Source organism: Spermophilus citellus, assembly GCF_964194105.1.
Source record: "Spermophilus citellus genome assembly, chromosome: 3".
NCBI classification, from domain to species: domain Eukaryota; kingdom Metazoa; phylum Chordata; class Mammalia; order Rodentia; family Sciuridae; genus Spermophilus; species Spermophilus citellus.
This window is the reverse complement of record NC_138184.1, coordinates 183,325,202-183,351,850: the sequence shown is the minus strand read 5'-3', so window position 1 is coordinate 183,351,850 and position 26,649 is coordinate 183,325,202. Positions and strand designations below refer to the sequence as shown.

Sequence of the window (26,649 nt, the reverse complement as noted above, 5' to 3'; positions counted from 1 at the left end):
TGCATTTTATTCCTGAGAGTGTAGATTGGATTTCCTGTCATTCTCTCCAAATATCCATGCCTTCTGTCTTCTGTGCCGGTGATTTTCTCTCTTCTTGAATACCTTCCACCCTGAATTCCTTCCTTTCCTTCAGTTAGATACTTATCCATCATTTAAGACTTATTCCAAGTATCTTGTTATCCAGAAAACCTTATTTATTTTTTTGCCTTATTTGGATTGCATACTTTATTAGTTACTGGCCCAATATACATATTGCTATTATACTTACTATGTCATATTATAATTAAGAGTCTTTGGTCTTTACTAAAACTTGAGTTCCTATATATTGGACACTTTACCTTTGGATATTTTTTAATAAGATATATACTATGTCTCACACTAGGCACTCCATAAATATTAGTTGAATGAGTAAATACATGTGTCAAGGCTACATGCAGAAGCATTTGAATAGAACCTGTAGATAATACAAAATAATAGAATATCTGGTAGAGGCAATGGATTTATTGCTGCCATAATGGATTCACAGATTTTTCTTTGGTCCTTGTCTGTGACTCACAACACATATCTACGAGGTCTTATATGAGAGAGAATTGTGTGATAAGTGTTTACAGAAGGGAGTAACCTGTGGCTCAAAGAATTAAGCAGAAGCTTTGGTCTTTTAGGCAACAAGCTCTTTAACTAAACCAATGAAGCCAGGCTGTAGGCAGGTTTCACAGAGGTCCTGTAATGAATGGAAGGATACCAAATTATAGCTGTTTCTCCAATTTCAACCTTAACTCTCTGGCTCTCCTGTAAAGGTAGGAGACAGAGTCATGCCCCACTTGGATGAGTATGCAAACAGTAAGCCTGGAGTGCAGACATGACAGTGTTGTCATTGTCAGAGATCTGCATTGTCACCTACTATGCTGCTTCCTTGCTCTGTGAACTTGGCTTATCAGTGGTTGGAAAAGGGGGAAAGCTGATGACTCTAGGGCAGGTTTCAAAACTATTATACAAGAAGAATCATTATTTCTCCAACCAAAAAGTAATTTCCAGGACCATGTCTTGGTTCTGTATTTGCCATCTCTTTGGTAATCACCAGACTGTGGTAACAAAGAAATCTTTCCCTTTCTTTCTTAGCTGTCTATATAGTTTACCTGCATTTTATTGAGGGAAGTTACCTAATAGAAAGTGTTACAGAAAAAAAAATCCTACAATGAATCAGCCTACATTGCCTTCTATCTAAATCCTAAATATTAAAACTGTGGACTCATTTAGACAGAACCAGGCAAATGTAAAGTTCATAACGTGAATCATACAGTTCCTAATCTCTGGGCCTTCTCAGAATTGAATTGGCTTGCCAGTGGGGATGAGAGAAACAGGAGCTCTCTGTGGTTCCTGGAGCTTGTTCAATTTCATCTGTGATTTTCCCAGTATTGATTAAATACTTGATATCAGGCTACAGGCAACAGAAACACTGCTGTCAGGATTGGACTTCATCACTATCATTCTCTTGTTTCATAATTTAAAAGGAAAGATGACAAAAGAAACCATGGTTGTAATTATTGAATAGTTTTCTAAAAATTTACCTTTTTCTCCATACCAGACATTCAAAGGGTGGCAGCCAGGGAGTTGGGGGGGGGAGGGGGGGGACTTCAACACCCTCTTGCCAGAACCTCCAGTTCAGTGGCCTTTTGTACTCCCACCAACCCAACCTCCTGACCTCTGCTTAGGACTGCAACCACCTGCCCTCTCTGTTTATCTCCAAGGACAGTTGACCTCTCTGAACACTTTTTAAATTAATAAATCAAAAATACACACTTTTGAGTGAAGCCTGTACCAGGTCATGATTTCTCCACATCACTAGCGACCTCAACAATTTCCATCAGTCCTAAAGGTTCACCTTTACATTCTTTGTTATTTTCTCTTTACTATTTTTTCACCTGCCTCTCTTTCACAGTGACTGAAAAAATAAATAAAGAAATGGTTGAAAAAATTTTGCAGCATCTGACAGCCCATCTACCTAAATTAACTCATTTAGTATGCAGAATATAAAAAGTAGAGATTATTATTCCTGTTTTAACAGGGAGCTGAGGCTTAGGGGAGTGATGCTAGAGCTGGGCCTCAACTGACGTCAGCTCAGATCCCAAGCTTCTTCCTTCCATGAGATGTGATTTTGCCTGAAACAGAAACCCAGGGGCATGAACCATCAGATTTCTCATTCTCATTTTCTAAATGTAGCTTGAGCCATATGAATCCATATTTCCATGACTTCCCTGTGTTTCTTTTCCTCTCTAGGATAATAATCTTCTATCCATGTATTTGGAGACTTCATCATTGACCTTTCATAATCTCAAATTCCATCTTGTTTTAACTCTTCTCTCCATACACTCCAACACATATTCATGGTTCCCCTGTTTTAAAGGAAATTGCATTCCTTATAGTTGCATCTGACTCTCATTTTCTTATTAATGCTGTAGTATGTTAAAGAATCCCAGATAGCATGCAGTTTTCTCTTGATATATTTCATTTATGCACCTCTAAAAGTTAAAAAAAAAACAGCAAGATAGTGCTACTACCTCTATGCTGATAATCCCCAGTCTCTACCTGTATAGTCCAGACCTCTCAATGGCTCCCAGACCCATACTTTGAATGCCAAGTGACCATCCATGTAGGTTTTAAAGTCCAGAGATCCAAAACTATATTCAAAACATTTCTTTCTGTCCATGCTTCCTACCAGTGTGACTGGTACCATGATACACCCATGGATGTTCTGTTAGGATTTAGAAAGTTGTCAATTGTCCTTCTTCCTTCCTCAGTCCCAAAGAAGACTCCTCCTATATGTTCCTAATTCCTTTATGATGGTATTCTATTTTTTTGTCTTCAGTTCGTTGTACCCACATAATTTCTTGTCATTACAAAATTTTTTATTGTAGGATTTGTTTTATTTTATGATAAAGGTGATGGATTCATAATGAGCCATTAGGAGCGTCATCGTATTTGTTCGGCTTATTGATTTCATTAATACTACAGAGGGTCAGTTTTTGATTACTAATCTTTTAAATAATTGCATTTTACTCTGGTAATGCCCTTAGATCTTTTTCCCTTTTGTGTTTTTGTTTTTCTCCCTGTGTTCTTTAACAAACAAATCTATTGCAGTATAGAGCAGTATTTTTTTCTGTTTTGTAGGTTTTTGTTTGTCTGAAATATGTTCAACTTGAAAAAGTCCTAGAATTTTAAACAGGAACATTAGGAAAAGCTTTTGGTCTGTTTCTTTCCCTATTTTCTTAAATGTCATCATGTTCTAGGAACATTTATGCTGGAACTTTCCTAAATACATGGATAACTACCTTTTCTGACAAACCCCCTGTCGATTGGATCTTTCAACTAAGCGCATGAAGATTTTTTATTCTACTGATGAGAGTTTTGCATTAGAACAGATAATACAGGTGAATGCTGTTCTTGATTATATGGGCTCACATCTATATTTGCTTTTGATCTGCCTTTGGTGTAGCTCTAATAGCCATTATCAGCATTCAACACTGCTTGCTGGTTGTATCTCCCGAAGCCTCTCTCTGGCCTAAAACACAGACAGGTACTCTGGGCTGTGCATTCCTGTTTTCAACATGGGAAATTATCTTAGACCTCCTCCTTTCTTTGCTGCATTCACTTTGTGTCATGGCATTTACTAGTGTGATAGATAATTACTTCAAGTTTGTTATTCAGTAATTTTAGATTGTAGTTTCTTTTGAGAAATGCCCTTTCTCAAGCAGCTAAACTCCTGCATATGAAAAAAGTTTTCCTATGTCCATCATCCTTCCATCTTTTTGGAGCTCTAAATTCTATGCTGTATTTTCATTGAAAATAAAACTGACTTTGATTTATGGGTGTTGATTTTGCATCCTGCTACTTTGCTGAATTTATTTACTAGTTCTATAAGTTTTCTGATGGAATTTTTTTGGGTCTTCTAGGTATAGAATCATATTGTTGGCAAATAATGCTAATTTGACTTCTTCTTTTCTTATGTGTATCCCTTTAATTTCTTTCATCTGTCTAATTGCTCTGGCCAGTGTTTCAAGAACTATGTTAAATAGAAGTAGTGAAAGAGGGCATCCCTATCTTGTTCCAATTTTTAGAGGGAATGCCTTCAATTTTTCTCCATTTAGTGTGATGTTGGCCTGGGGCTTAGCATAGATAGCCTTTATGATGTTGAGATATGTTCCTGTTGTTCCTAGATTTTCTAGGGTTTTGAACATGAAGGGATGCTAGATTTTGTTGAATGTTTTTCTGCATCTATTGAGGTAATCATATGGTTCTTATCTTTAAGTCTATTGATGCGATGAATTATATTTATTGATTTCCTTATGTTGAACCAAACTTGCATCCCTAGAATGAATCCCACTTGATCATGCTGTACTATCTTTTGATATGTTTTTGTATTAAATTTGCCAGAATTTTATTAAGAAATTTTGCATCTATGTTCACTAGTGATATTGGTCTGAAGTTTTCTGTTTTTGATGTGTCTTTGCCTGGTTTTGGAATCAGGATGATATTGGCCTCATAGAATGAGTTTGGAAGTGTGCCCTTATTCTTAGATTTCTGGAAATAAATTGAAGAGTATTGGTATTCTTTAAAAGTCTTATAGAACTTAGTTGTGTATCCATTTAGTCCTCGGCTTGTATAGGTTGGTAGGCTTCTGATGGTGTCTTCTATTTCGTTGCTTGAAATTGATCGGTTTAAATTGTGTATATCTTCCTGATTCAATTTGGGAAAGTCATATGAGTCTAGAAATTTGTGGATGCCTTCAATATTTTCTATTTTATTGGAGTACAAGTTTTCAAAATAATTTGGAATTATCTTCTGTATTTCTGTGGTATCTGTTGTGATATTTCCTTTTATCACATATGTTAGTAATTTGAGTTTTCTCCCTCATTCTCTTCATTAGCAAGGCTAAGGGCCTGTCAATTTTATTTATTTTTTCAAAGCACCAACTTTTTGTTTTGTCAATTTTTTTCAGTTGTTTCTTTTGTGTCGATTTCATTGATTTCAGCTCTGATTTTAATTATTTCCTGTCTTCTACTGCTTTTGGTGTAGATTTGTTCTTCTTTTTCTAGGGCTTTGAGATGTAATGTTAAGTCATTTATTTGTTGACTTTTTCTTCTTTTAAGGAATGAACTCCATGTAATGAACTTTCCTCTTAGAACTGCCTTCATAATGTCCCAGAGATTTTAATATGTTGTATCTGTGTTCTCATTCACCTCTTAAAATTCTTAATCTCCTCCTTGATGTCTTCTGCACTACATTGTTCATTCAGTAGCATATTATTTAGTCTCCAGGTGTTGGAGTAGCTTTTATTTTTTATTTTATCATTTATTTCTAATTTCATTTCATTATGATCTGATAAGGCATTTCTGTATATCAATGACAAATCCTCTGAAAGGGAAACAAGGAAAACTACCCCATTTATAATAGCATCAAAAAAATATATGGGAATCAACTTAATGAAAGAAGTGAAAGACATCTACAATGAAAACTACGGAACACTAAAGAAAGAAATTGAAGAAGACCTTAGAAGATGGAAAGATCTACCTTGCTCTTAGATAGGCAGAATTAATATCGTCAAATGACCATGCTACCAAAAGCACTATATAGATTTAATGCAATTCCGATTAAAATCCCAGTGGCATTCCTCATAGAAATAGAAAAAGCAATCATGAAATTCATCTGGAAAAATAAGAGACCCCAAATACCTAAAGCTATCCTTAGCAGGAAGAGTGAAGCAGGTGGCATTGCTATATCAGACCTTAAACTATATTACAGAGCAATGGTAACAAAAATAGCATGGTGTTGGCACCAAAATAGACTTGTAGACCAACTGTACAGAATAAAGGACACAGAGAATAACCCACATAATTACAGTTATATTATATTAGACAAAGGCACCAAAAATGTATATTGGAGAAAAGATGGCCTCTTCAACAAATGGTGCTGGAAGTATTGGAAATCCATATGCAACAAAATGAAATTAAACCCCTATCTTTTACAATGCACAAAACTCAACTCAAAGTGGATCAAGAACTTAGGAATTAAACTAGATAACCTGCAAATAGAAGAAAAAAATAGGCCCTAATCTCCATCAAGTCAGATAAGGCCCCAACTTCCTTAATAAGACTCCTATAGTGCAAGAATTAAAATCAAGGATAAATAAATAGAATAGATTCAAACTAAAAAGTCTCTTATCAGCAAAAGAAACAATCAGTGAGATGAACAGAGAACTTGCATCTTGGGAGCAAATTTTTACCCCTCACACATCAGAGCACTAATTTTTAGGGTATATAAAAACCTCAAAAAGCTAAACACCAAAAATAAATAAATAACCCAATCAATAAATGGGCCAAGGAACTGAACAGACACTTCTCAGAAGAAGATATACAATCAATCAATAAATATATGAAAAATTTTAACATCTCAAGCAATTTAAGGAATGCAAACCAAAACTACTCGAAGATTTCATCTCTCTCAGAAATTGCAGCTATTAAAAAATACAAAATACAATAAGTGTTGGTGAGGATGTGGGGGAAAAGGCACACTTATAAAATGCTGGTGAAACTGCAAACTGGTGCAGCCAATATGGAAAGCAGTATGGAGATTTCTTGGAAAATTGGGAGTCGAACCACCATTTGACCCAGCTATCCCTCTCCTCTGTCTATACCCAAAGGATTTAAAAACAGCATATTACAGCCACATCAATGTTTATAGCAGCACAGTTCACAATAGCTAAACTGTGAAGCCAACCTAGATACCCTTAAGTAGATGAATGATAAAGAAAATGTGGTCTATACTTAACCTTCTGAGTCTCGGCCAAACATGTGTGGTTTCTGTCCTGCCTGTTATGGCAAGTTCTGAATAAATACCTTTTGTTTTCAATATATATATATTATGAAAATGTGGTATATATACACAATGGAATGTTATTCAGCATTGAAAGAGAATAAAATCATGGAATTTGCAGGTAAATGGATGGAGTTGGAGAATATAATGCTAAGTGAAATTAGCCAATCCCCCAAAACCAAATGCTGAATGATTTCTCTGATTTAAGGATGCTGATTCATAATATGCTGCGGGTGGGGTGGGGGGTGGATGGGAGGATTAAATGAACTCTAGATAGGGCAACTGGGAAAAGGGGAGGGCAAAAAAAAATCAATATTTGAAGGGAGGGGGCAGAGGGGTAGGAAAGACGGTGGAATGCAATGGTGATCATAACCCAAGTACATGTACGCAAACATGAAGGATGTCACTCTACTTTGTGTACAACCAGAGAAATGAAAAATTGTGCTCTATTTGTGTAATATGAATTGTAATGCATTCTGTTGTCATACATAAAAAATTAAAAATTTAAAAAAGAACACTGATTTCATTTTTATATTTGCATACACCAAAATTTGGATCAAAGTGACTCATTACTGATAGCTATATACTGTTTAAATGACTTTGTAATTTTGGCTATTTGTATTTGTTAGCATATAGAAAGCTAGTCCACAGTGATTTATAAGGTTATGCTTTACAGAGTGAAGTTTATACAAGTCAAGAATAGATACTACAAATATTAATAGGTCTTTACATCAATATCACAGCTAAATTTTCCTCTTCAGAATATGTTTATATATGAAACTGTGAAGATATAATCATTTTCTTACATCAAAACCTTACTACACACAAAAGTAATTAAGATTAAGAGCTATCTGAGTTTTTTTTAAATACTGTCTTGTTCCTTAAAGAATAATTGGAAGTCCACAAATTCAAATCTTGTTAAATAATAGCAATTTGTGGTAACCTTGCAAAGAAATCAATATTTGAATCTGTTTTGTATTTTTGAGTATTCAGTGAATCTCTGTCTTAGGTAATAACTAATATTACCTTATGTAATATTATTTTATTCATTTATCTGATATTTAAAGACAAGACTAAATAAGAAAGTAGAGAAAAGAAGGTAGGGGAAGAATATTTTTTTCTTTCTTTCATTTGTGATTATTTACTTTTTTCTTCAAATATTCAAAAACATGTATGCTATATTATTTTAATCATTTTTCTTTATTTTACTCTTTAGTTTTCCTCACTTCATATTTTTGTGTTCATAACTGGTGGGGAAATGTTTGCCCACCCAAAATGTTTTGTAAAATGTGTTCTGTTTAGAAAGCTAATTGGTCAATATATGTAGCACATGAATTGATGGTTGGGTAACTTTATAGATATCTTCTCAAAGCTTTTATTCATTCAGCAAATGTTTATTTAATCCCTAGGTGCTGGGCTCTAAAAATGGTGCTAAAATTATAAGAATAAGAGACAGACATATTGTAGTTCAAATAGACACAAGGATGTATAAATACATAACAACGAGTCCCACTATTATGTGTACTTATAAAAATTTTTTTAAACAAATATAAGCACATGGATGCTGAAAAAAAAAAAAAAAAGCACAAGACAAGTCAAGATGTCCATGAAAAGGATCATTCATTATGCAGCCTTTCCTTCCTACCAACCTGTCTGACCAGGCAGCTCTGAGCCCCTTCCTCTGCCAAAGCCTCCATAGTTCCCACTGGTCTGTGCAGGTCTGTTTGGTCCTCATTTCGTCTTTCTGTAGAATCCCTTGGCATCCACTCCATTCTCTGGACTCTGCTGGCCTGCTCACTGCTCTCTGAGCACTGCCTGAAATTTTCTGCCCCCCTAATTTTACTAAGCTCATCACTCAGCAGGATATATTCCATGATCCCCTCTCTCTGCAAACTGGTGCAGCCAATATGGAAAGCAGTATGGAGATTTCTTGGAAAATTGGGAGTCGAACCACCATTTGACCCAGCTATCCGTCTCCTCTGTCTATACCCAAAGGATTTAAAATTAAGGCCTGCCTTAGTGTACTTTTGCTGTCCTTGTTTACTTTCCTTCATCATAGCTACTCCTGTGGCAATTGTGTATTTACTTAGTGTACCTCTCCCTTCTTGGATGTAATAAACAATCAAGCAAATGAACTTACTACAGAGTCTGGAATTGCTTTGCATTCCACTTGGAATAAAGGGTGCATAGTATGCAAATATTGAATACTTTCATTTTATGCACAAAGTTTATTTCACAAACATTTAATTTCTGTGATATGCCAAACTCAGTTTGGCAGCAGCGTGTAGATGAAGTAGACAAGTTCATGGACAAAATACAGACTGTTGAATGCTTCAGTAGACTAATTAGCACAGGAAATTTATAGGAATGGTACTAATCCAGGTGCATCCATGAATGGATAAGGAAATGGATGAATATGTAAATGAATAATTTATCTTAGTTCTCTAGAGCTCCCATTTAGTACTCTGCAGTCCTCAGTAGAGAGATATCACCCTGATCATCTGCCGACACTCATCAGTGTCCTAATTCTTTCTTCACAACATTCCCTAATAAAAAAAAAATGTACTTAGGTACAGTTTAATTCTAACAAAATTTCTACACTGGCTATCTCAGATGCATAATCCTAAGCCTTAACTACTACATGCACTAAAGTCTCCAATTGTTCCATGAAAAATATTAATTTGAGAATTTATAAAATAATTCTTAAAAATAAGATTAGTCTACTATTTCAATATTTTAAGACATATAAAGTGTATATAATGCTTCTGTTACCTATGTTTTATTTCTGTGTGACATTTTGGCACTCTATTAGCTAACTTCCATTGGTTTTCTACTCCTAGTGATTTTTTTAAACAATGTGCTTTTTAGAGACTTTTGCATGAAGAATCTCTCAGGTTTTTATTTTTTCAAGACTTCTGTTTATTGGTCTTTCCAACAATAACAACAACAACAAAAAAAACTCTTTACTCCAGCTTTTTTCATTTTGCCTTTCAATCTCAAAACTTAAGGAAGCACAATGAACCTACACTGTTCCAAGAATGTGATCTAGAATTTTCTTGCCCTTAAAACACTATTAAGTTACTCACAGCCATTGTGATATAAGATGTCAGATAACATGGAGTACAGATTTCAGATCTTCCTTGATATCCATCATCAAAAGAATGGTAGAAACTACTCAATTGCTACATAACAGTCAAATGAAACCTACATTTGACTTTTAATTTGTTTCCTTAATTGGCCATGTGGGGTTGTTTTTCTTTTTACTATTTCATATTTAATTTCTGTGACTAAGAAGATCACCATTTCTTGTTTGTTTGATTCAACAAGTGTTTATTGAACAGCTACCTTGTATCAGTCTTTTTGTTAAAGGCACAGGTATGTGGAAAAAAAATAAATATTCATAATTAGAATATTGGGAGAAGGAAACTGAAGTAAGCAGAGACTATGAAGGATGACCAAGAGCTGAATGTATTTGCAGAAATATTTTCTGGTGATAAACACTTGAGCAGAGACCCACCTGAAGTTGGAAAATGAGCCATCTAAGCCTTGCAGACCTTTGGAAGAGCATTTCAAAAAGCGGTGGCAGTGGGTGCCAAGCACTTGCATGCTCAAGGGAAACAGACTGGAGGCCACTGTGGCTATAACAGGGAGATCTAAGCAAAGTGATGGGAAATGAGAAACATGAGGACATGAATGGTGGTGTGCAGGATCTCTTGCCCACGGTAATGAGGTTCTATTTTATTTAGAGTGAGATGGAACCATGACATGTAATTTGGCATATTTTAAAAGATTACTTTAGTTACTTGAGTTGTATTGGTTTTATTTTACTGCAAAACTAAACACTTTGCATATACTGATAAAACAACACATACTTATTACCTCAGGTTCTGTGAGTTGGGGTTTGGAGAAGAGGGACTGCTATGCTGGGTTCTCTGCTCATTGTCTTACAAACATCAGATCAAGGTGTCTCATTTAAAGCTTGGGACCCTCTTTGCAGTTCATTCAGGTTGTTGGCAGAGTTCACTTGATAGACTTGTAGGACTGAGGTTCTGCTTTTTTGTTTGTTAGTCCTGTTTATGAGCCTGGGGCACTCTGAGCTCTTGGAATTGGCTTGGTCCCTAGCCACACCACTCTCATAACCTCCTAACTCACATCTGCAAGGCCAGCAGGAGAACCTGCCACGCTTCCCCTCTCTCCATATGCTAAGGAGTTTTCTATAATGTAACATAATTACAGCATCAAGGTCCTCTTCACCTTTGCCATAGAGTGTGATCTGATCAAAGGAATAACTCCCCATCATATTCCTAGGTCCCGCCCACACTGAAGTGGAGGTTTTTGTACAGGGTGTGAAGACCAGAGAGTGGGGTTTTGGAATCTTATGATTCTACTTACTACTGGATTTTGGAAAGGGCAAAAGATGAAGCTATAGGTAGGCCTTTTGAAAGCACTGGAGTTGTCTAAGCCTGTGCTTCTCAAAATTGCCTGTGTGTAGATCTCTTGGGGATTGTGTTAAAATATCCCATTAAGGGTATTGGGTGTATAATTGAAGGCAGACCATAAAGGCTTTACTGAAGGAGAAACAGGGGCATCTGGATGACTTCTAAGCTCAGAGGATGGCAAAGACTGCATGCAGGAGAAGCTTGTTTCAGAGCAGAAACCCAGAGTTCCAGTTTGGATATGCGAAGTGTGAGATGCCATTTAGAATCCAAGTGGAAAATATCAGCAAATGCAATTAAATAGAATAGATCTATATATCACATTCAGTGTCATCAGAAATATAAGACTTCATGTTTCTGTGTATCACTACTATTTGACACTTCCAAAGTGTGCTTGGAATTTATTGTACTATAATAGAAAATGTGAGCAATGAAAAGGACCTTATTGAGCAGTGTTTTCTTGTCCCCATGTCAAAGTTCTTTACAAGCAAAATCAAAATATCCATTATTCAAATCATTAAAACTATTCCTAGAAGCCAAAATATACATCGTTGTACATGTTTAAAGTAACACTATATTCAAAACACTCTCTAGAAATAGAGCCAGGTTTTAAATTTTTACCACTTACTAATTTTTGGTAAATACCCTACTATAAGATGCATCATCTGGTTTCTCCCTGACCATATAGGCAATTTCATGGTGTGACTAATTCTTATTTCTTTCCTGGGCTAAGTTATGCAAATTAGCTTCATTAAGTTATGAGAGGTGGCCCTTAGGTGGAGCTTGCATTAAAATTAGTCTTCTGATTCCCTTATCACAAAAAAAAGGAAGACATGGGTTGTATAAAAGATGTGTTTATTTATAAATTTCCCTAAATCTCAATCATGGAAAAAAGACAGTGGGTCCATTGGGAGCCACTCCCATGGAGACGGTTAGGGATCTGAACTTTACTCTGGAGCTCTGGCCCGGTAATGACTACCTTATGTGATCACTAGACTTCCTAGTTATCTGAAAGAATGTGTGGCTGAATCAAACCATTGTCAAACCACAAACTTGACATGGTTGTTCTATAGGCTATGGGATTTAACATGAAAAAAAAAAAGAGGTCATTAAAACCCAGAATCTAAATCCAGGTGTAATTGTTTTGTGAATTACTTCTGTGATATCCCAATTTTTCCTATATTGTACCTACATTTTTATATTAAATATTTTATAATATAAAATTTAGTTTTTGCATGGTGATTAAAGAAACTAACTTTCTTATTCTTTTCTTTCCCTAGGAGCACTGAATCAAAAAAATTGGGGGAAAAAATATCCAACATGTAATAGTCCAAAACAGTCTCCCATCAATATTGATGAAGATCTTACACAAGTGAATGTGAATCTTAAGAAACTGAAGTTTCAGGGTTGGGATAAAGCATCCTTGGACAGCACATTTATTCATAATACTGGGAAAACAGGTACAGAGTGTGCATTTTGTTTCCCTTGAATATGTGTTTCAGACTAGAATATGTTTGGATTTCTTTCTTGTCATTTCCCTTGAATGATGTACTATGAATTGAATGGATATCATCAGTAGAGGATGCCAGATGGAAAAGAGAAAATTAAGAGATGTGGATGACATTTTAAAACTGTAAAAAATAATAAAATGAACAGAGTCATAGTGTCATGCTTGTATCTTAACAAGAGTGATACTCTCACTTGGAGATGTGGAAAAGTTAATGTAATTATGTTTAATGTAATTTCAATCGCCTAGTCAATCAAGACCTCCATACGTGGGCAGTATAACTTGATATTGCTGCTCAGCTCTGTGCTGTATTTAATATTTGGATATGAAAAAGCAGCTGACTATAATTGAAACTTAAGAAATTATTAGCCCTTCTGTATACAAAGTTTAAAATTGTAAACCATCCTTAGACAGCACTTGTTAAGTGCCTATTTATGAGACTATGTTTTCTTTAAAAAGCCCATAAAATACAACACCTTAAAATTTTAAAACAGTTTTCCAATCCAATTTACATGGACAAAATAATTTTCAGAATGTGACACTTTCCTCTTTTGATGGTATATTTTAAATGAAACCATATAACAGGAAGTTATGTTTTTTTAAAAAAACTACACATTTGACATAAATTAGAAAAATGTTTAATTATAATGGAAGACCTATTGGGGAAGTTTTATCATTAGCAAGTTTCTTCTTTGTTTTCCATATTTAAGTAGTACAATTATTTAAATGTAATAATTTAATTTAAAATGCCATGAGGGCAGGGACTTTTCTATATCAGTGCCTGATGCATCATACGCACTCAATATTTGTTTAATGAATAACTAAGACAATTTTTACATATTATATTATAAATTAAGTAACAAAAGTGTGTTATCCCAAATCTTGACATTTTTGATACCAGTTTTAAAGGGTGCTACAAGGCTAAGGCAGGTGATCTCTGCTTTATTTTTCTGAGGGCAGAGTGGTCAAGGACTTGACATACAGCCGCTTGGTCTCACTACTTGGCCCTTCAAATGACAACATGGACAAGTTACTTCCATGTCTGCGACTCTGTCTCCTTATTGTGTGAGGATCAAATGATTGATATGCATAAAATGATGCAGTGCATGGTACTTCTAGGTGATAAATGTCAACTGTCATTGCTGTCATTGCAGTTGTTGTACTTGTCTCCATCATTATTATTACAATTCATAGAAGTTTGTATCTCCTAGCTGGCCAACAGTGATTTTTGCCTGGCAGAGTGAAGGTTGTTCAAATCTGAGACTTCAAAATCCTGCATTAGGTTCTCAAGAGAATTATTATTCTCCAGATGACTCTTAAAGTATAGTCAGATAACTTCTGCGCAGGACTCACTTACAGGGAAGTTTATCATTCTGATGGTCCACAGTCAGTTTCAAACGTGGTATGGCTCACACTGCTTAGAAGGAAAGGGCTTTCCACCCTCCTTGCTACAGCCAAAGACCCAGGTTCTGGAGCCTGATGAAGCCTAGGCTGGAGCCTGGAAGGATAGAAATGGGACCCAGGCAACAGCCTGAGCAAGGGTAGGGCAGGCTGACAGTGACAAGGAGGTGTCCCTCTAGGAGAGGGCTTTCCCTCTTTCAGCCCTGTTCCCTCTGCCTTTACTTTGTCCCTTCATTACCATCAAATACTTTAGGGAAGCAGAGCTTTGGGTGAATGCCAGCCTTAGGACACCAAGTAGGGCGGTGCTGCCATCCTCTGTATTGGAGTCACACAGTACTTCTCTCTCCAGCTGTCTTTACCTCTTTAGAAGTAAGTACATGAAGTTTACTGTGCAGTACTACAGAGCTGAGCTTCCAAAACACTGAACAACTTTTAAAATCTATTGAATTAATGATTTTCTTAATACATCTTAAATAGAAGGAAATTTAGTTGAAAATTATCGTTTTGATTTTCAGAAACTTAGATGCCATTTCATTGATTTTTTTGGTTGGTTTATTTTAGTGGAAATTAATCTCACAAATGACTACCGACTCAGTGGAGGACTTTCAGAAATGGTATTCAAAGCCAGCAAAATAACTTTTCACTGGGGAAAATGCAATACATCATCTGATGGATCAGAACATAGTTTAGAAGGACAAAAATTTCCACTGGAGGTAAGTCGCTAGTTCCACTGATTATAATGTAATTTTCTAAATCATTTAGATTATATTTAGCATATAACTTGATTAATTTTTAATTTATAGTAATGTTTTGATCACCTGATGGATATCTGCCTTCCTCAGCAGACTAAGCTCAATGAGCATATGTTCCATCTTCGATTTTCCACTCCCATGTACCCAGAATGCCACCTAGTAGGTGATCAATAATATTGATGAGTAAATAATGTAGGAAGGAAAAAGGGGAGATTTTTATCAATATATTGGAGAATTCTTTGATTTAAATCCTTTGATTAAAATGAGAAGAAAATCTTAAGCTTTAAAAGTAGTCGAATAAATTAATAACTAAATACCCAGTAAATAGTTTAGAGAGTTTACTATGGTTGATTTCTGGAAAGTAGTTCATTTTTTATCAAGAACTTTACATGGTTGATTCTCAGTATTCACTGTTTCAATTTGTAGCAGTTAAAAATATAGATATTTTCAAAAATTTATGTGAAAAGAATTATTTAAATAGTAAAAACCTGAAGGAAAAAGAATGGTTAAATGCATTATGACAAATGGTTAAATGTATATTATAGGTCTTGTAAAAAATCATGTTTTTGAATGATGTACAAAAAAGGTTTATCATATTAATGCTTTTTAAAAAATATAAAATAGCATATCTGATCTTCTGTTTCTAATTTTGTAAAACCTGAACAGGGACTGGGAATATTGTCTAAGTGAAAGAGTTAGGTTTGAAAGTGGTTCCATCCCTTCTCACATGACATTAAACAAATTATTCAACTTAACCTAAGCTTCCATTTTTCTTCTGCGAAATTGACATACTCGTAGTATTACCTGTCTTAAAAATTGCCATGGGGATTAAATGAAAAAATGAATTCATTCCTCTTAAAAAAATAATGGAGGGAAACCAAAAAAAGTTAAAAGTGATTTTTCCTAGGTGATGTCATTATAAATGCTCTTATTTTCTCCTTTAAAAGCCTCATCTTTTTCTAAATTGCCCATAATGAAACTATATGACTCTTATAATTCAAAAGTTACTATCAATAATAATAAAACTAGGGTGGATTCTCACTAAAGGGCTAAAAACCTTTTTACAATGTGAATAAGCACATTGTCATTTATGGGTTAGATTTTGGAGAGCTTTATATATTAAATGTCCTTAAAGAAAAACATATTTATTAACTGTGACTTGTCAAAGAAATAAAAATGAACTCTTTAAATACATAACATCTTACTTTGGAGAGTTTAGCTTTCTCACAATATTGCTCATTTAAACAAAGATACAATAAAAACTATTAACAAAATCCCTGGTTAATCAAAATAAATACTACAGAATTTTTGTAATAAGCCCCATTTTTTTTTAATTCCAAGGCCTCTCGACTTGTCCTCAAAAGTATGGTTTGTTTATTGGTGCATTATAGTTATACACGTGGATGGGATTTACTGTTACATATTGGTACATGCACACAATATAATGAAATAATTTAGCCAATATCACTTCTCAGCATTTCCCTCCTCCCTATTGTTTGTTTTTCAGAAAGTATTTTTCCATGTAACTGTAAGTATGCACCCCAAAGAGCATCTGGACTTACTTTTTTTTTTTCTCCCACATCCCACAATCAAATCTTTTCAATTCTCACCACAAATGATGTGGGAGGTCAGAAAAGTGTTTAAACCACCGTTGTTTCTTACATGGATATTTGAATGTTGCTGTCACTGGTCTCGCTCCAGTCCATCTCTTTCTGTCTATTCCTATCCCACCTGACCCCTCCTTGTTCCTGTTAACTGAAGTGCCTCAGTGTCAGCTGGGATGACCTCCCTGGCATGGCCCTGCCTACCTCTCCCATCTCATCTGTTCTCTAGCTATTGATCCTCATCCTTTAGGAGTCAGCTTTGAAACCCTTTCTCTCAAAAGATGTTGGTGACATACCCACGGCCAGAGCCTTTGCCATCCTCTGCTTCACACACACTGTTTCTCCCATCAGAAAACCAAGCACCCTTGAGTGTTCTACTTTTACCTAAATTATACTCGGCGTAGCTAAGTTACCTGAATTCCAAGCCCACATCCTGAGGAGCACCAAATTATAACTGGGCATAGAGACTGTTACAGACAGGTGCATAGATTAACATAGAAATCAACAAGGATGACTGCAGAGTATGAGAGGAGAATTAAAAATAGGAAACCTAAAATGCTTTGTGTTTTTGAGGTAGAAACAGAATCCTTGAGAAGTTTTAGAATATGACATAATTTTACAATATGACAAAATTACTCGTTCCAAAGTGAAAAACAGTATGTTTTCAGGGAGGAACAGTCTCTATTTATCACACTTGATGATTTATACATTCTCACACTTGACGGTTTATACATTTCTCAGTTCATAAAGGACAATTTATCAGAAAATTTTGTCATATAAAATCATAAAGTTTTATAGTAAGTAGAAACTTGAAGTTTTCTAAATTTATTTGTTGAAATAATCTAATTATTAGCAGAAATCACAGTATGATAATATATAAAATGGTATCTCCGATCCATTAAGAAAAACTTGTTTATTCAAGAAAAAATGAATCACATGTTTCAAAAAATTCCAGCAAAATAGTTAAAATAAACTTTGATAATTTATTATATTTGATAATCGCTCTGAATTATTACTGTAATGCCCACTGATAAAATCTCAAAATGATAATTGCTATTCTAGATATGTCTACCTTCATATTTCTTTTGTAAATGTGATTATGTCTACTCATAATTGATAAAAAATACTTTGAGAATATACAGAATATAGAATTATATCATTTACAGACTTTTCAAATAGAATTTATTGGTCAATTGTTTTATTAAATCTCTCCCCTGACTTTTGTGAAAACCTTTAATATAACGAAACTATTATTACTTTTATAGATGCAAATCTACTGCTTTGATGCAGATCGATTTTCAAGTTTTGATGAAGCAGTTAAAGGAAAAGGGAGGTTAAGAGCTATCTCCGTTTTATTTGAGGTAATCATCATATATAGATTCAGAACAAACAATTCCTTTTTAAATCACATGAAATATTAACATGAACTATCAAGATACACTTTATTACAACCTTAAAGTGGTAATCAGTGGTCATCTTTTTAAATGATAATAAGGAATATAAGGGGACTCTTATTTTCGTTACTTGGGTGGGTTTCTTCCAACTGGAGCTGACTCTTCTTACAAGTACACAGATTTGCTTACCTGTTAATGTAAAGTGTCAAAATTAAATAGCAGTAACTGTGAATTGGGACATTTAAAATTTTACTTTCTAAATAGAAAATGTAAGCTACGTAGTTTTTGTTTGTTTTTTACCTTGCTGTGAAAAAAAAAGTGTTTGGAACACAGTTTTAGATACTTAATATGGATTCAATAATCTTTACATTTTTATTGAACAGTTAGTCAATCATTTTATCCTGTTTTTAGAGTGTCATTCTTCTTTAACAGGTTGGAATAGAAGAAAATTTGGATTATAAAGCCATCATTGAGGGAGCCGAGAGTGTTAGTCGTTTTGGTAAGCCACTTAGAGAAATATCTTTCTTCAAGATTCTACTTTGGGTGTATGTGAATTTTTACAATATGACAAAATTACTCGTTCCAAAGGTGAAAAACAGTATGTTTTCAAGGAGGAACAGTCTCTATTTATCACACTTGATGATTTATACATTCTCACTCTTGACAGTTTATACATTTCTCAATTCATAAAGGACAATTTATCAGAAAATTTTGTCGTATAAAATAATAAAGTATTATTGCAAGTAGAAACTTGAAGTTTTCTAAATTTACTTTTTGAAATAATCTAATTATATTATGCATTTAAATGGATTTATCTAATCTGCCTCTGCGCTTATCCATCTCCAAAGACTCTAAGTTATTATATAAAACCAATTAATTTTACAAAAAATATATTTTAAAGTGAAAAAGGAATTGCAACTCAAGTTAAAATTTATTCCCTGTAGTTTTCTTGAGAAATCCTTTGATTCACCAGTGTGAGGAGATAAGATTTTTGCAAGAAGGCAAAGGCTCACATAGAACAAGATGGAATATGCTTTGATCTTGTTCTGCCAAAATCTCATGGATCTTATCATTTGTCAAAGAAAATGCTTTTGACAACATTGGCAATAGACTGCAAACTATTGTTATTGTTGTTCTATTTTTATTAAGTATCCATGCACTTGGTATTAATGCTGCCCTGAGTTATCAATAAAATGAGGATTATGCCTCTCTGGAAAGCTGCAAAATTTGAAATCAGAAACAAGGCTCATACAGATTATTTTCTCAAATGCAGAAGCCTGGCCAAAAATTGATTCATCTTTGTCCATTACATGTGCAGATCTGAATTGACCGAACTTTTCAGAAGTCAGGAATATGTGAACCCCTGTAGTGCGGATAGTGCGGAAGTTCCTTTTTTTTAAAGGTGTAATCAAATGCAGGATGAAGCTGACATCTCCTTCCATCTAACTAGATTGAAAATTCAATGCTGAATTCTATAAGCTACACTTAATTTCCTTCTCAGTGAGTCAGAGAGGGGATTCAATCCAAACTGAAAGAAGGCAGCTAGTTTGAATTCCAATACTTAAAAATACACAAAATATGAATTCTGAATGTTCCCATGCCTTGCTACCAGCCTGTGGGGATGATCAAAGTGACTTAATCCTGACTTGCATAACTGTGAGACCTTCACTTTCTTTCATAACCTTTTCAGTTATTTCTGAGAGATTCTGGGAGGGTATGCCTTAGAATAAATTTACTTCTGTTCTTTTGACTAAGGTTTCTGTTTTAGTATCTGCTGTCTGCAAGCCTTCAAAGGAAGCACTTCATGAGAGCCACAGTTGCCACATAACCTCCCTGAGAATATGTTTGCCCTAAGAGTATTATTCTGCCTGTATCCTGGCTCTTAATTTGAAAGCAGAATTACTAGTATCTCAGACTGACTGAGACACTAGTCAGGTCTCTATCTGTCTTTCATCTCTCTGCCCAGCTGCCTGTGCACCAACTTCCAAGCTCCTCTTTTTCCCAAAACCCAGATCTTCTGTGCCTATAAGTCCCACCCTCCACCACATATTTAATATTTCAATAGACTCATCAAAGTTCCTTAGGCTAGGCAGTTGGTAGGTGTTAGTAACAGGATTTATATCCTTATCTGTTCACAAAATGTGTGCCACTATATTGAGGAGATTTATATTAGTTGTGTATTTCAAAACACATATGAAATACTTGCCAGTTGCATTTGAATGCTTATTAAGTATGGTCTGTCCAAACTGAGTCCTTCTAAAGTTAAATATTTCTATTTTGATATTTCTGGAATTAAATCTAGTCCTGTTTTAAAAGTCTAGAATATCCACTAGGGCCCAATAAACTGAAGACATCCCAATATTGGCTCTCAGCCATCACCATAGGAATGAAGAACAGAAGGCAGTTCTTGTTTTTAGAAGAGACTCTGGAAGCACTAACTTCCTGTTCTTCTCCATACAGTGTGAGTTATCTAAAAACAAAACAAAAGAAACTTTACAACCATCATTCAGATTACACAATATATCTTATTATTATGTAGGATAGTTGTTCACTTCCTACAGTCAGCCCTAAGAGACAAATTCCATTGATCTTTCCCTTTATCATCTCTCCCCTTTAAAGTTTTCCTTCTTTCCACTATACCTACTCTATGTTAGACATCAGTCTTTCCATGGAGTGGAGAGAGAAATAGTGATTTTATATGATACAAATGTAATAATATATTAATATTCCCCAAGCACAGATCTCAAAAATGAGAACTGTTAGTTAAACTCTTTCCTATTGCAAGACACACCCACTTAACATCAATGACCATCAACTGGGAGATCTTGACAGAATGGCTTATGGTGCCTTCGTCACCACAAATGCAATCCAGGAATTTGTATATTGAAAAAAATCTTCATGAGCAGTTTTGATTTGGTTCTATCTTAAATAACATTGTCCTAATTAATAGGAGTTGATTTTAAGTATTTGCTAACTCCTCTTCTTGGGTGCATGGCATGTTCTTGTCTTTATCTCTCTGTTTCTGTCCTTCTCCATCTTTCTTCCTTCACTACCAACCTTCCCACAGAAGGATATGGTCAGTTGGGTGGTTAATCCTGAAATATACAGTTAGGCAAATGGTGATTGCATGAATGTACGATTGGGCCCAAACAGAGCAGCGTAGGCTGAGGTGTGATTCTCTCTTGTGCGCTTATTTAGATGAAGCTCATGATTTATTTTCCAAGCTCCCCCCCCCAAACAACACCATTGTCCAGTTTTCTCAGGTGATGATTCAGTAATTGAAAAGCACTTCTATAATTGAAAAATCTTCTAATGGCTAGGATGGGAGCTTGGGACAAACACGTAAACACAACAAACTGTATGACATTGTTAACACGTACATAAGGGAGGCTAGATGGTGGCTACTGGGGTACAGAGACTGGAAAAATAGCTTCTATGTTGGGAAGAGAGATAAGAAAATTAAAACTCTCTTTCTTATGATTATTTTTTTCCACTTAACTTTTTCCCCTTTAATCTCTTTCCCAATTTTAAGAAAATTCTCCACTTCACATTCCTGCCAAGGTCTCACCTTTGCTCTCCTTTCTCTGGCCGCTAGCAATTCTGGCATCAGTTCATTTCCTGCATCATTTAGCAGTGAGTCCATTTCTGCTTCTATTTAATTAGCATTTTCCACACTCACTTCCACAAGACATCTGTAAGATAAATTTTGTCTTCAGCATAAGAATGAACAAATGCAGTCCACTGACAATCAAGAAAAGAGATTGCTAACTCACAAAAATGTTAAAATACTAAAAAATATGAATCATAAACTGGAAAATCTTCACAGATTAAAAAAAAAGTAATAAAATAAATGTTCTCCTCCATTTCCGTGAACTTGGATCTGACTCTGAATTCTGATATTGGAAGAAAAAACGTATTTTAGAAGTTAATTTATTAATCCATTAAACCAAACATAAGTGTGAACTTTCCAGTGGATGAAACTAGATTTAAGTCATATATGTACGATGCTGTCAATTTGGTCAAGTTTTTTAAGATTCAGTCTTTAATTCAGACTGGAGTCAGTAATCTTTAACTTCAGTTGTTAATAGTACCCACAAAAAAGGGTTATTTGAAAGGCAAAACCTTGCAAAGACTTCATTTTACTTGGGGTTTTCAGCACTGGCTGCGTGTTTGCATCACCTAAAGAAGCTGTAAATGCTTAATTCCAGGCCCCACTGCTAAAGACTTACATTCAAGTGGTCTACATTAAAGTCTGAGTCACTGGCACTGTTTCAAAGCTCCCCAGGTGACTGAGACAACTGCACTACACCATACCGCCTCAATTAAACTAGATTAAATTCGCTTCAGGAATTATTTTCTAATGACCTAAATCTCTTAGACAGGGCAGAGGACATGCACTGGGCTGGGTAGTTAGAAGGAGAAGAAAATGAGTGAGACAGATCTGGCTGGTAAGCAAATTGCTCCCACAGGCATGAGGGCTGGTACACAAATGTCTAGGTGGCCAACACAGGACAGTTGACAAGCACTGTTGGAGAGACACAAAAATAAAAATGGGACTATTTAATGAGACATATAAATTTAGATTGTTTTAAGTTCTAAGGCCAGGCAGCCTACTTAGGAAAGCTCTACTAATTTTTGCATAATAATTCTCTACTCTCAATATGTAAGAATAAATAAATATGTGTATATATATATAAGAATAGTGTACATATATAAACATGTATGTGTATATTGTATACAGAATATATTTTCTACTCTTTGACTTATCTTTTTACTCTGTTAGAGACTATTAATAGATAGTGAGTTCATTTCTGCCACTTTATTTAATTAGCATTTTCCACATTCACTTCCACAAGACATCTGTAAGATAAACTTTGTCTTCATAAAAATGAACAAATGCAATCCACTGACAATTAAGAAAAGAGATTGATAACTCACAAAAATGTTAAGATACTAAAAATGTGAATCAGAAAATGGAAAATCTTCACAGATTAAAAAAATAAAATAAATGTTCTCCTCAATTCCTGTGAACTTGAATCTGACTCTGAATTCTGATATTGGAAGAAAGGACGTATTTTAGAAGTTAAGTTATTAACCATTCAACCAAACATAAATGTGAACCTTCCAGTGGATGAAAGTAAATTTAAGTCATATCTGTACAATGCTGTCAGTTTGGTCAAGTTTTTTTAAAAATCGATCTTTAATTCAGACTGGAGATTGTAATCTGATTAACAGGTACTAAAATGTATCATTTTGTCCTTTTATGAGTGATAGTTTTGTACGCCATTTCGGAAATCTCAGTGTGCTGTAAGATTATCTTTCCCTCTAAAGGTGTTTTTATTTCTGTTCACTTATAAATCTATTTGGAATTGATTTGCATTTATAATTTGAAATAGGAAATTGATTCACTTTTTTCCATAAGGATAATCAACACAACACTGATTAATTAGTCCATCCATTCCATACTACCTAAGGATTTTTCTATCACACAAGTGACTACGTATATACAAGTCTGTGCTCTCCATTCTATTCCATTGTTCCTTTGCCTGTTTCTACACAAATATCTCACTATCATGATTTTCACTGATTTGTGTAATAGATTTTCCTACTTGATATGAAAAGTTCTCTGGCATTTTTACTGTTCAAGGTAGTCTCATCTTTTCTTTGCATTTCTATTTTAATTTTAAAATCAGAATCTCATTTAACACAAACATGCACAGATGCACACCTTTCTGGGATTTTTATTTTTTAAGATTTTTCTGCAATCCATAAGTCAGTTTGGGGAAAAGCAACACCTTCTGCAACACTGAAGCTTCAAACCAATGAACTTTTTAATGTATGTCCAACTTTTTAAGGTTTTATTTAATTCCCCCAATAATGTTTTTCAGTATAGATGTTTTACACCTCATTTATTGGGTTTTCTTATAAGTATTTGATATTTTGTTGCCATTTTAAGTCATATTGTTGTACATTTTATTTTCTGCTAGTTGATACTGGTACATAGCAATACAGTTGGTTTTTTATTAATTTATTTTTTAAAGTATATATGACAGCAGAATGCATTTTGATTCATTGTACACAATTGCAGCACAACTTTTCATTTATTTAATTGTACATGATATAGCGTTGCTCCATATGTGCAGTCATACATGTACCTAGGGTAATGATGTCCATCTCGTTCTGCCATCTTTCTTGCCCCTATGCAACCTCCCCTACCATCCCTGCATCCACTTACAAGAGAGAACATTTGGCCTTTGGTTTTCTGGGATTGGCTTACTTCACTTAGCATAATATTCTCCAACTCTATCCATTTACCTGCAAATGCCATAATTTTATTCTCTTTCAATTCTGAGTCATATTCCATCGTGTATATATACCACAATTCTTTATTCATTCATCTATTGAAGGGCATCTAGGTTGCTTCCACAGTTTAGCTATTGTGAATTGGATTGCTGTGAACGTTGATGTGGCTGCATTACTATAGTATGCTGATTTTAAGTCCTTTGGATATAGACCGAGGACAGTAGTTGGTTTTTTATATAGGTCTTAGGTACAGTGACTTTGCTAAATTCATTAATTCTGATGGCCTGTAAATTGTGTTCTCTATTTTACATGCAAAATTATGTTACTTTCAGAGTGTCCTGACATCATTTATTCCTTTACAATTCTTGTAAGTTTTATCTCTTTTATAAGCAATCTCTTACATGATTGCTCAGTGTTAAATAAAAGTGGTATAGCAAGACATCTTTGTCTCAGTCTTGATTTCTAGGGGAAAAGCTTTCAATAAGTTAACCTTAAATATGATGTTCATTATAGGCTTTTGAATAAAATAAGGTGCTTTTGTATTTCTATGAACTGAAATTACTGAGTTTTATCAAATGATATAACCGTACCTATTGAGATGATCCTATGATTTCTGAATATTTTTGTATATAAAATATTCTCTTTGGCATCATATGGCAAAGATAAGACATAAACACTTTACAGTGATATATTTAAGGCAATTTAGAGTATGCTAGATTTATGTCACAAATGTTCTTAAATTTCAGTTCTTAAAATTTCAGTTCTGATTATATGCATAGCCAAGCAGGTGTCTCTGTTTCCTAGAAGCTTTAACTAGCTAAGTTCCAGTGTTGGGATTCCATCTGAGATGTATATTATTGCTTTGTAGGGAAGCAAGCTGCCTTAGAACCATTCATTTTGCTGAACCTTCTACCAAACTCAACTGACAAGTATTATATTTACAATGGCTCCTTGACATCTCCTCCCTGCACGGACACTGTTGAATGGATTGTTCTTAAAGATACAGTTAGCATCTCTGAAAGCCAGGTAATCTTGGAAAGTCACATTAATGAAGTCATTTGAAGCAGTTTAAAAGGAGTTATTTTCTACCTTTATTACAGAGTATCTGTTTTAAACAGCTTACTGATGCCTTTGAAGCAGGTATATTAAATTATCTGATCTTCTTTCTAGTTGGCTGTATTTTGTGAAATTCTCACCATGCAGCAGTCTGGTTACGTCATGTTGATGGACTACTTACAGAATAATTTTCGGGAACAGCAGTACAAGTTCTCTAGGCAGGTGTTTTCCTCATACACTGGAAAGGAAGAGATTCTTGAAGCCGGTATGTATTGAAATAGAAGTTTTCTACAACCCTCACAGATTCAGTATGGATAGTAATTTGAGTATAATGAACAACATACAGGTTTTAGAGTTTTAGAAATATTTTAATTAGCTTTATTACATTGGGTAAGATATTGAGCTCTGAATCCCAGTTACCATATCTCCAAAATGGCAACCAGAAAAATTCATTATTCCCCATATGAATAATCCCATTCTACAGATGAAAAAAAAACTGAGCAGTATTTCCAAAGCACACAGTAATAAGTGACAGAGCCACATGAAGCCCTCCAGATTCACTTTACAGAATCTTCCTGGGCAAGAGCTGTAATAGAGAAGTTAATAAGAGATAGGGGTGTTGAGAGCTTGGGGAGGTCCTTGTGCGTGGAGTAATCAGGGGACCTCCTTCACAGAACCACATGTGAAGTCAGACTCTTCACACATGATATGAGTTTTAAAGTATTCCCTGTGTTGCTAGCTTCTGAGGAAGAACCTAGCACCTAACAGGTGTTGAAAATGAATGTGCTGAATTATTAATGAATTAAAAACAAGTCTTCCACCCAGTTTCCTTTATTGGAGAAAGGAAGTTTACTTTGGTCTGACCCAGCCAATGGAGTCAATGCCAGGGATGGTGGGGATGGCGGGGCAGTCCCAAGAGTGTTCTTTGTGTCTTTTGAAGCTGACACAGCAGTCAGAAACCTTCAGAAATGTCCAGAGGACACAATAAGATATATCTACTGACATGTCCTTTTCATTTATATTGAGGTTATATTCGTTCATGAAAGAAATAGTTCAAGTGGCCTTTGCTTTGGGGACTTAAAGTTTTTCCAAGTAGACCATCTTCTTTGATCTAAGCCCTATGCTGTATTTTTTGCCATATATAATGTGAAATTAATAATTGACTTCTTTTGAAGATTGGGCATTAAAACAGTATACTTGTAATGTTTTAATGCAGTATTTGCAAGAATTATTTGTCCTTTAACAAAAATAAATAGAGATCAAGACAACAATGATGAATGGCTGCATTTAATGTGACATTAAATTTCAAATTAAATTTCCCTAAAG

The 26,649-nt window shown here is 34.7% G+C and overlaps 1 protein-coding gene across 4 annotated transcripts in view; it reads left to right on the top strand.

Annotated features, from left to right (window-relative positions):
* PTPRZ1 (protein tyrosine phosphatase receptor type Z1) overlaps window positions 1–26,649 on the top strand; it is a 173,562-nt gene that overhangs the window by 78,581 nt on the left and 68,332 nt on the right. For all 4 annotated transcript variants that reach the window (XM_081287320.1, XM_081287319.1, XM_081287318.1 and 1 more), the window contains exons 3-8: window positions 12,587–12,766; window positions 14,776–14,927; window positions 17,836–17,931; window positions 18,397–18,463; window positions 25,136–25,293; window positions 25,438–25,588. In XM_081287320.1, coding sequence (XP_081143446.1) covers window positions 12,587–12,766; window positions 14,776–14,927; window positions 17,836–17,931; window positions 18,397–18,463; window positions 25,136–25,293; window positions 25,438–25,588 — 804 coding nt within the window. The remainder of the gene's footprint in view (window positions 1–12,586; window positions 12,767–14,775; window positions 14,928–17,835; window positions 17,932–18,396; window positions 18,464–25,135; window positions 25,294–25,437; window positions 25,589–26,649) is intronic.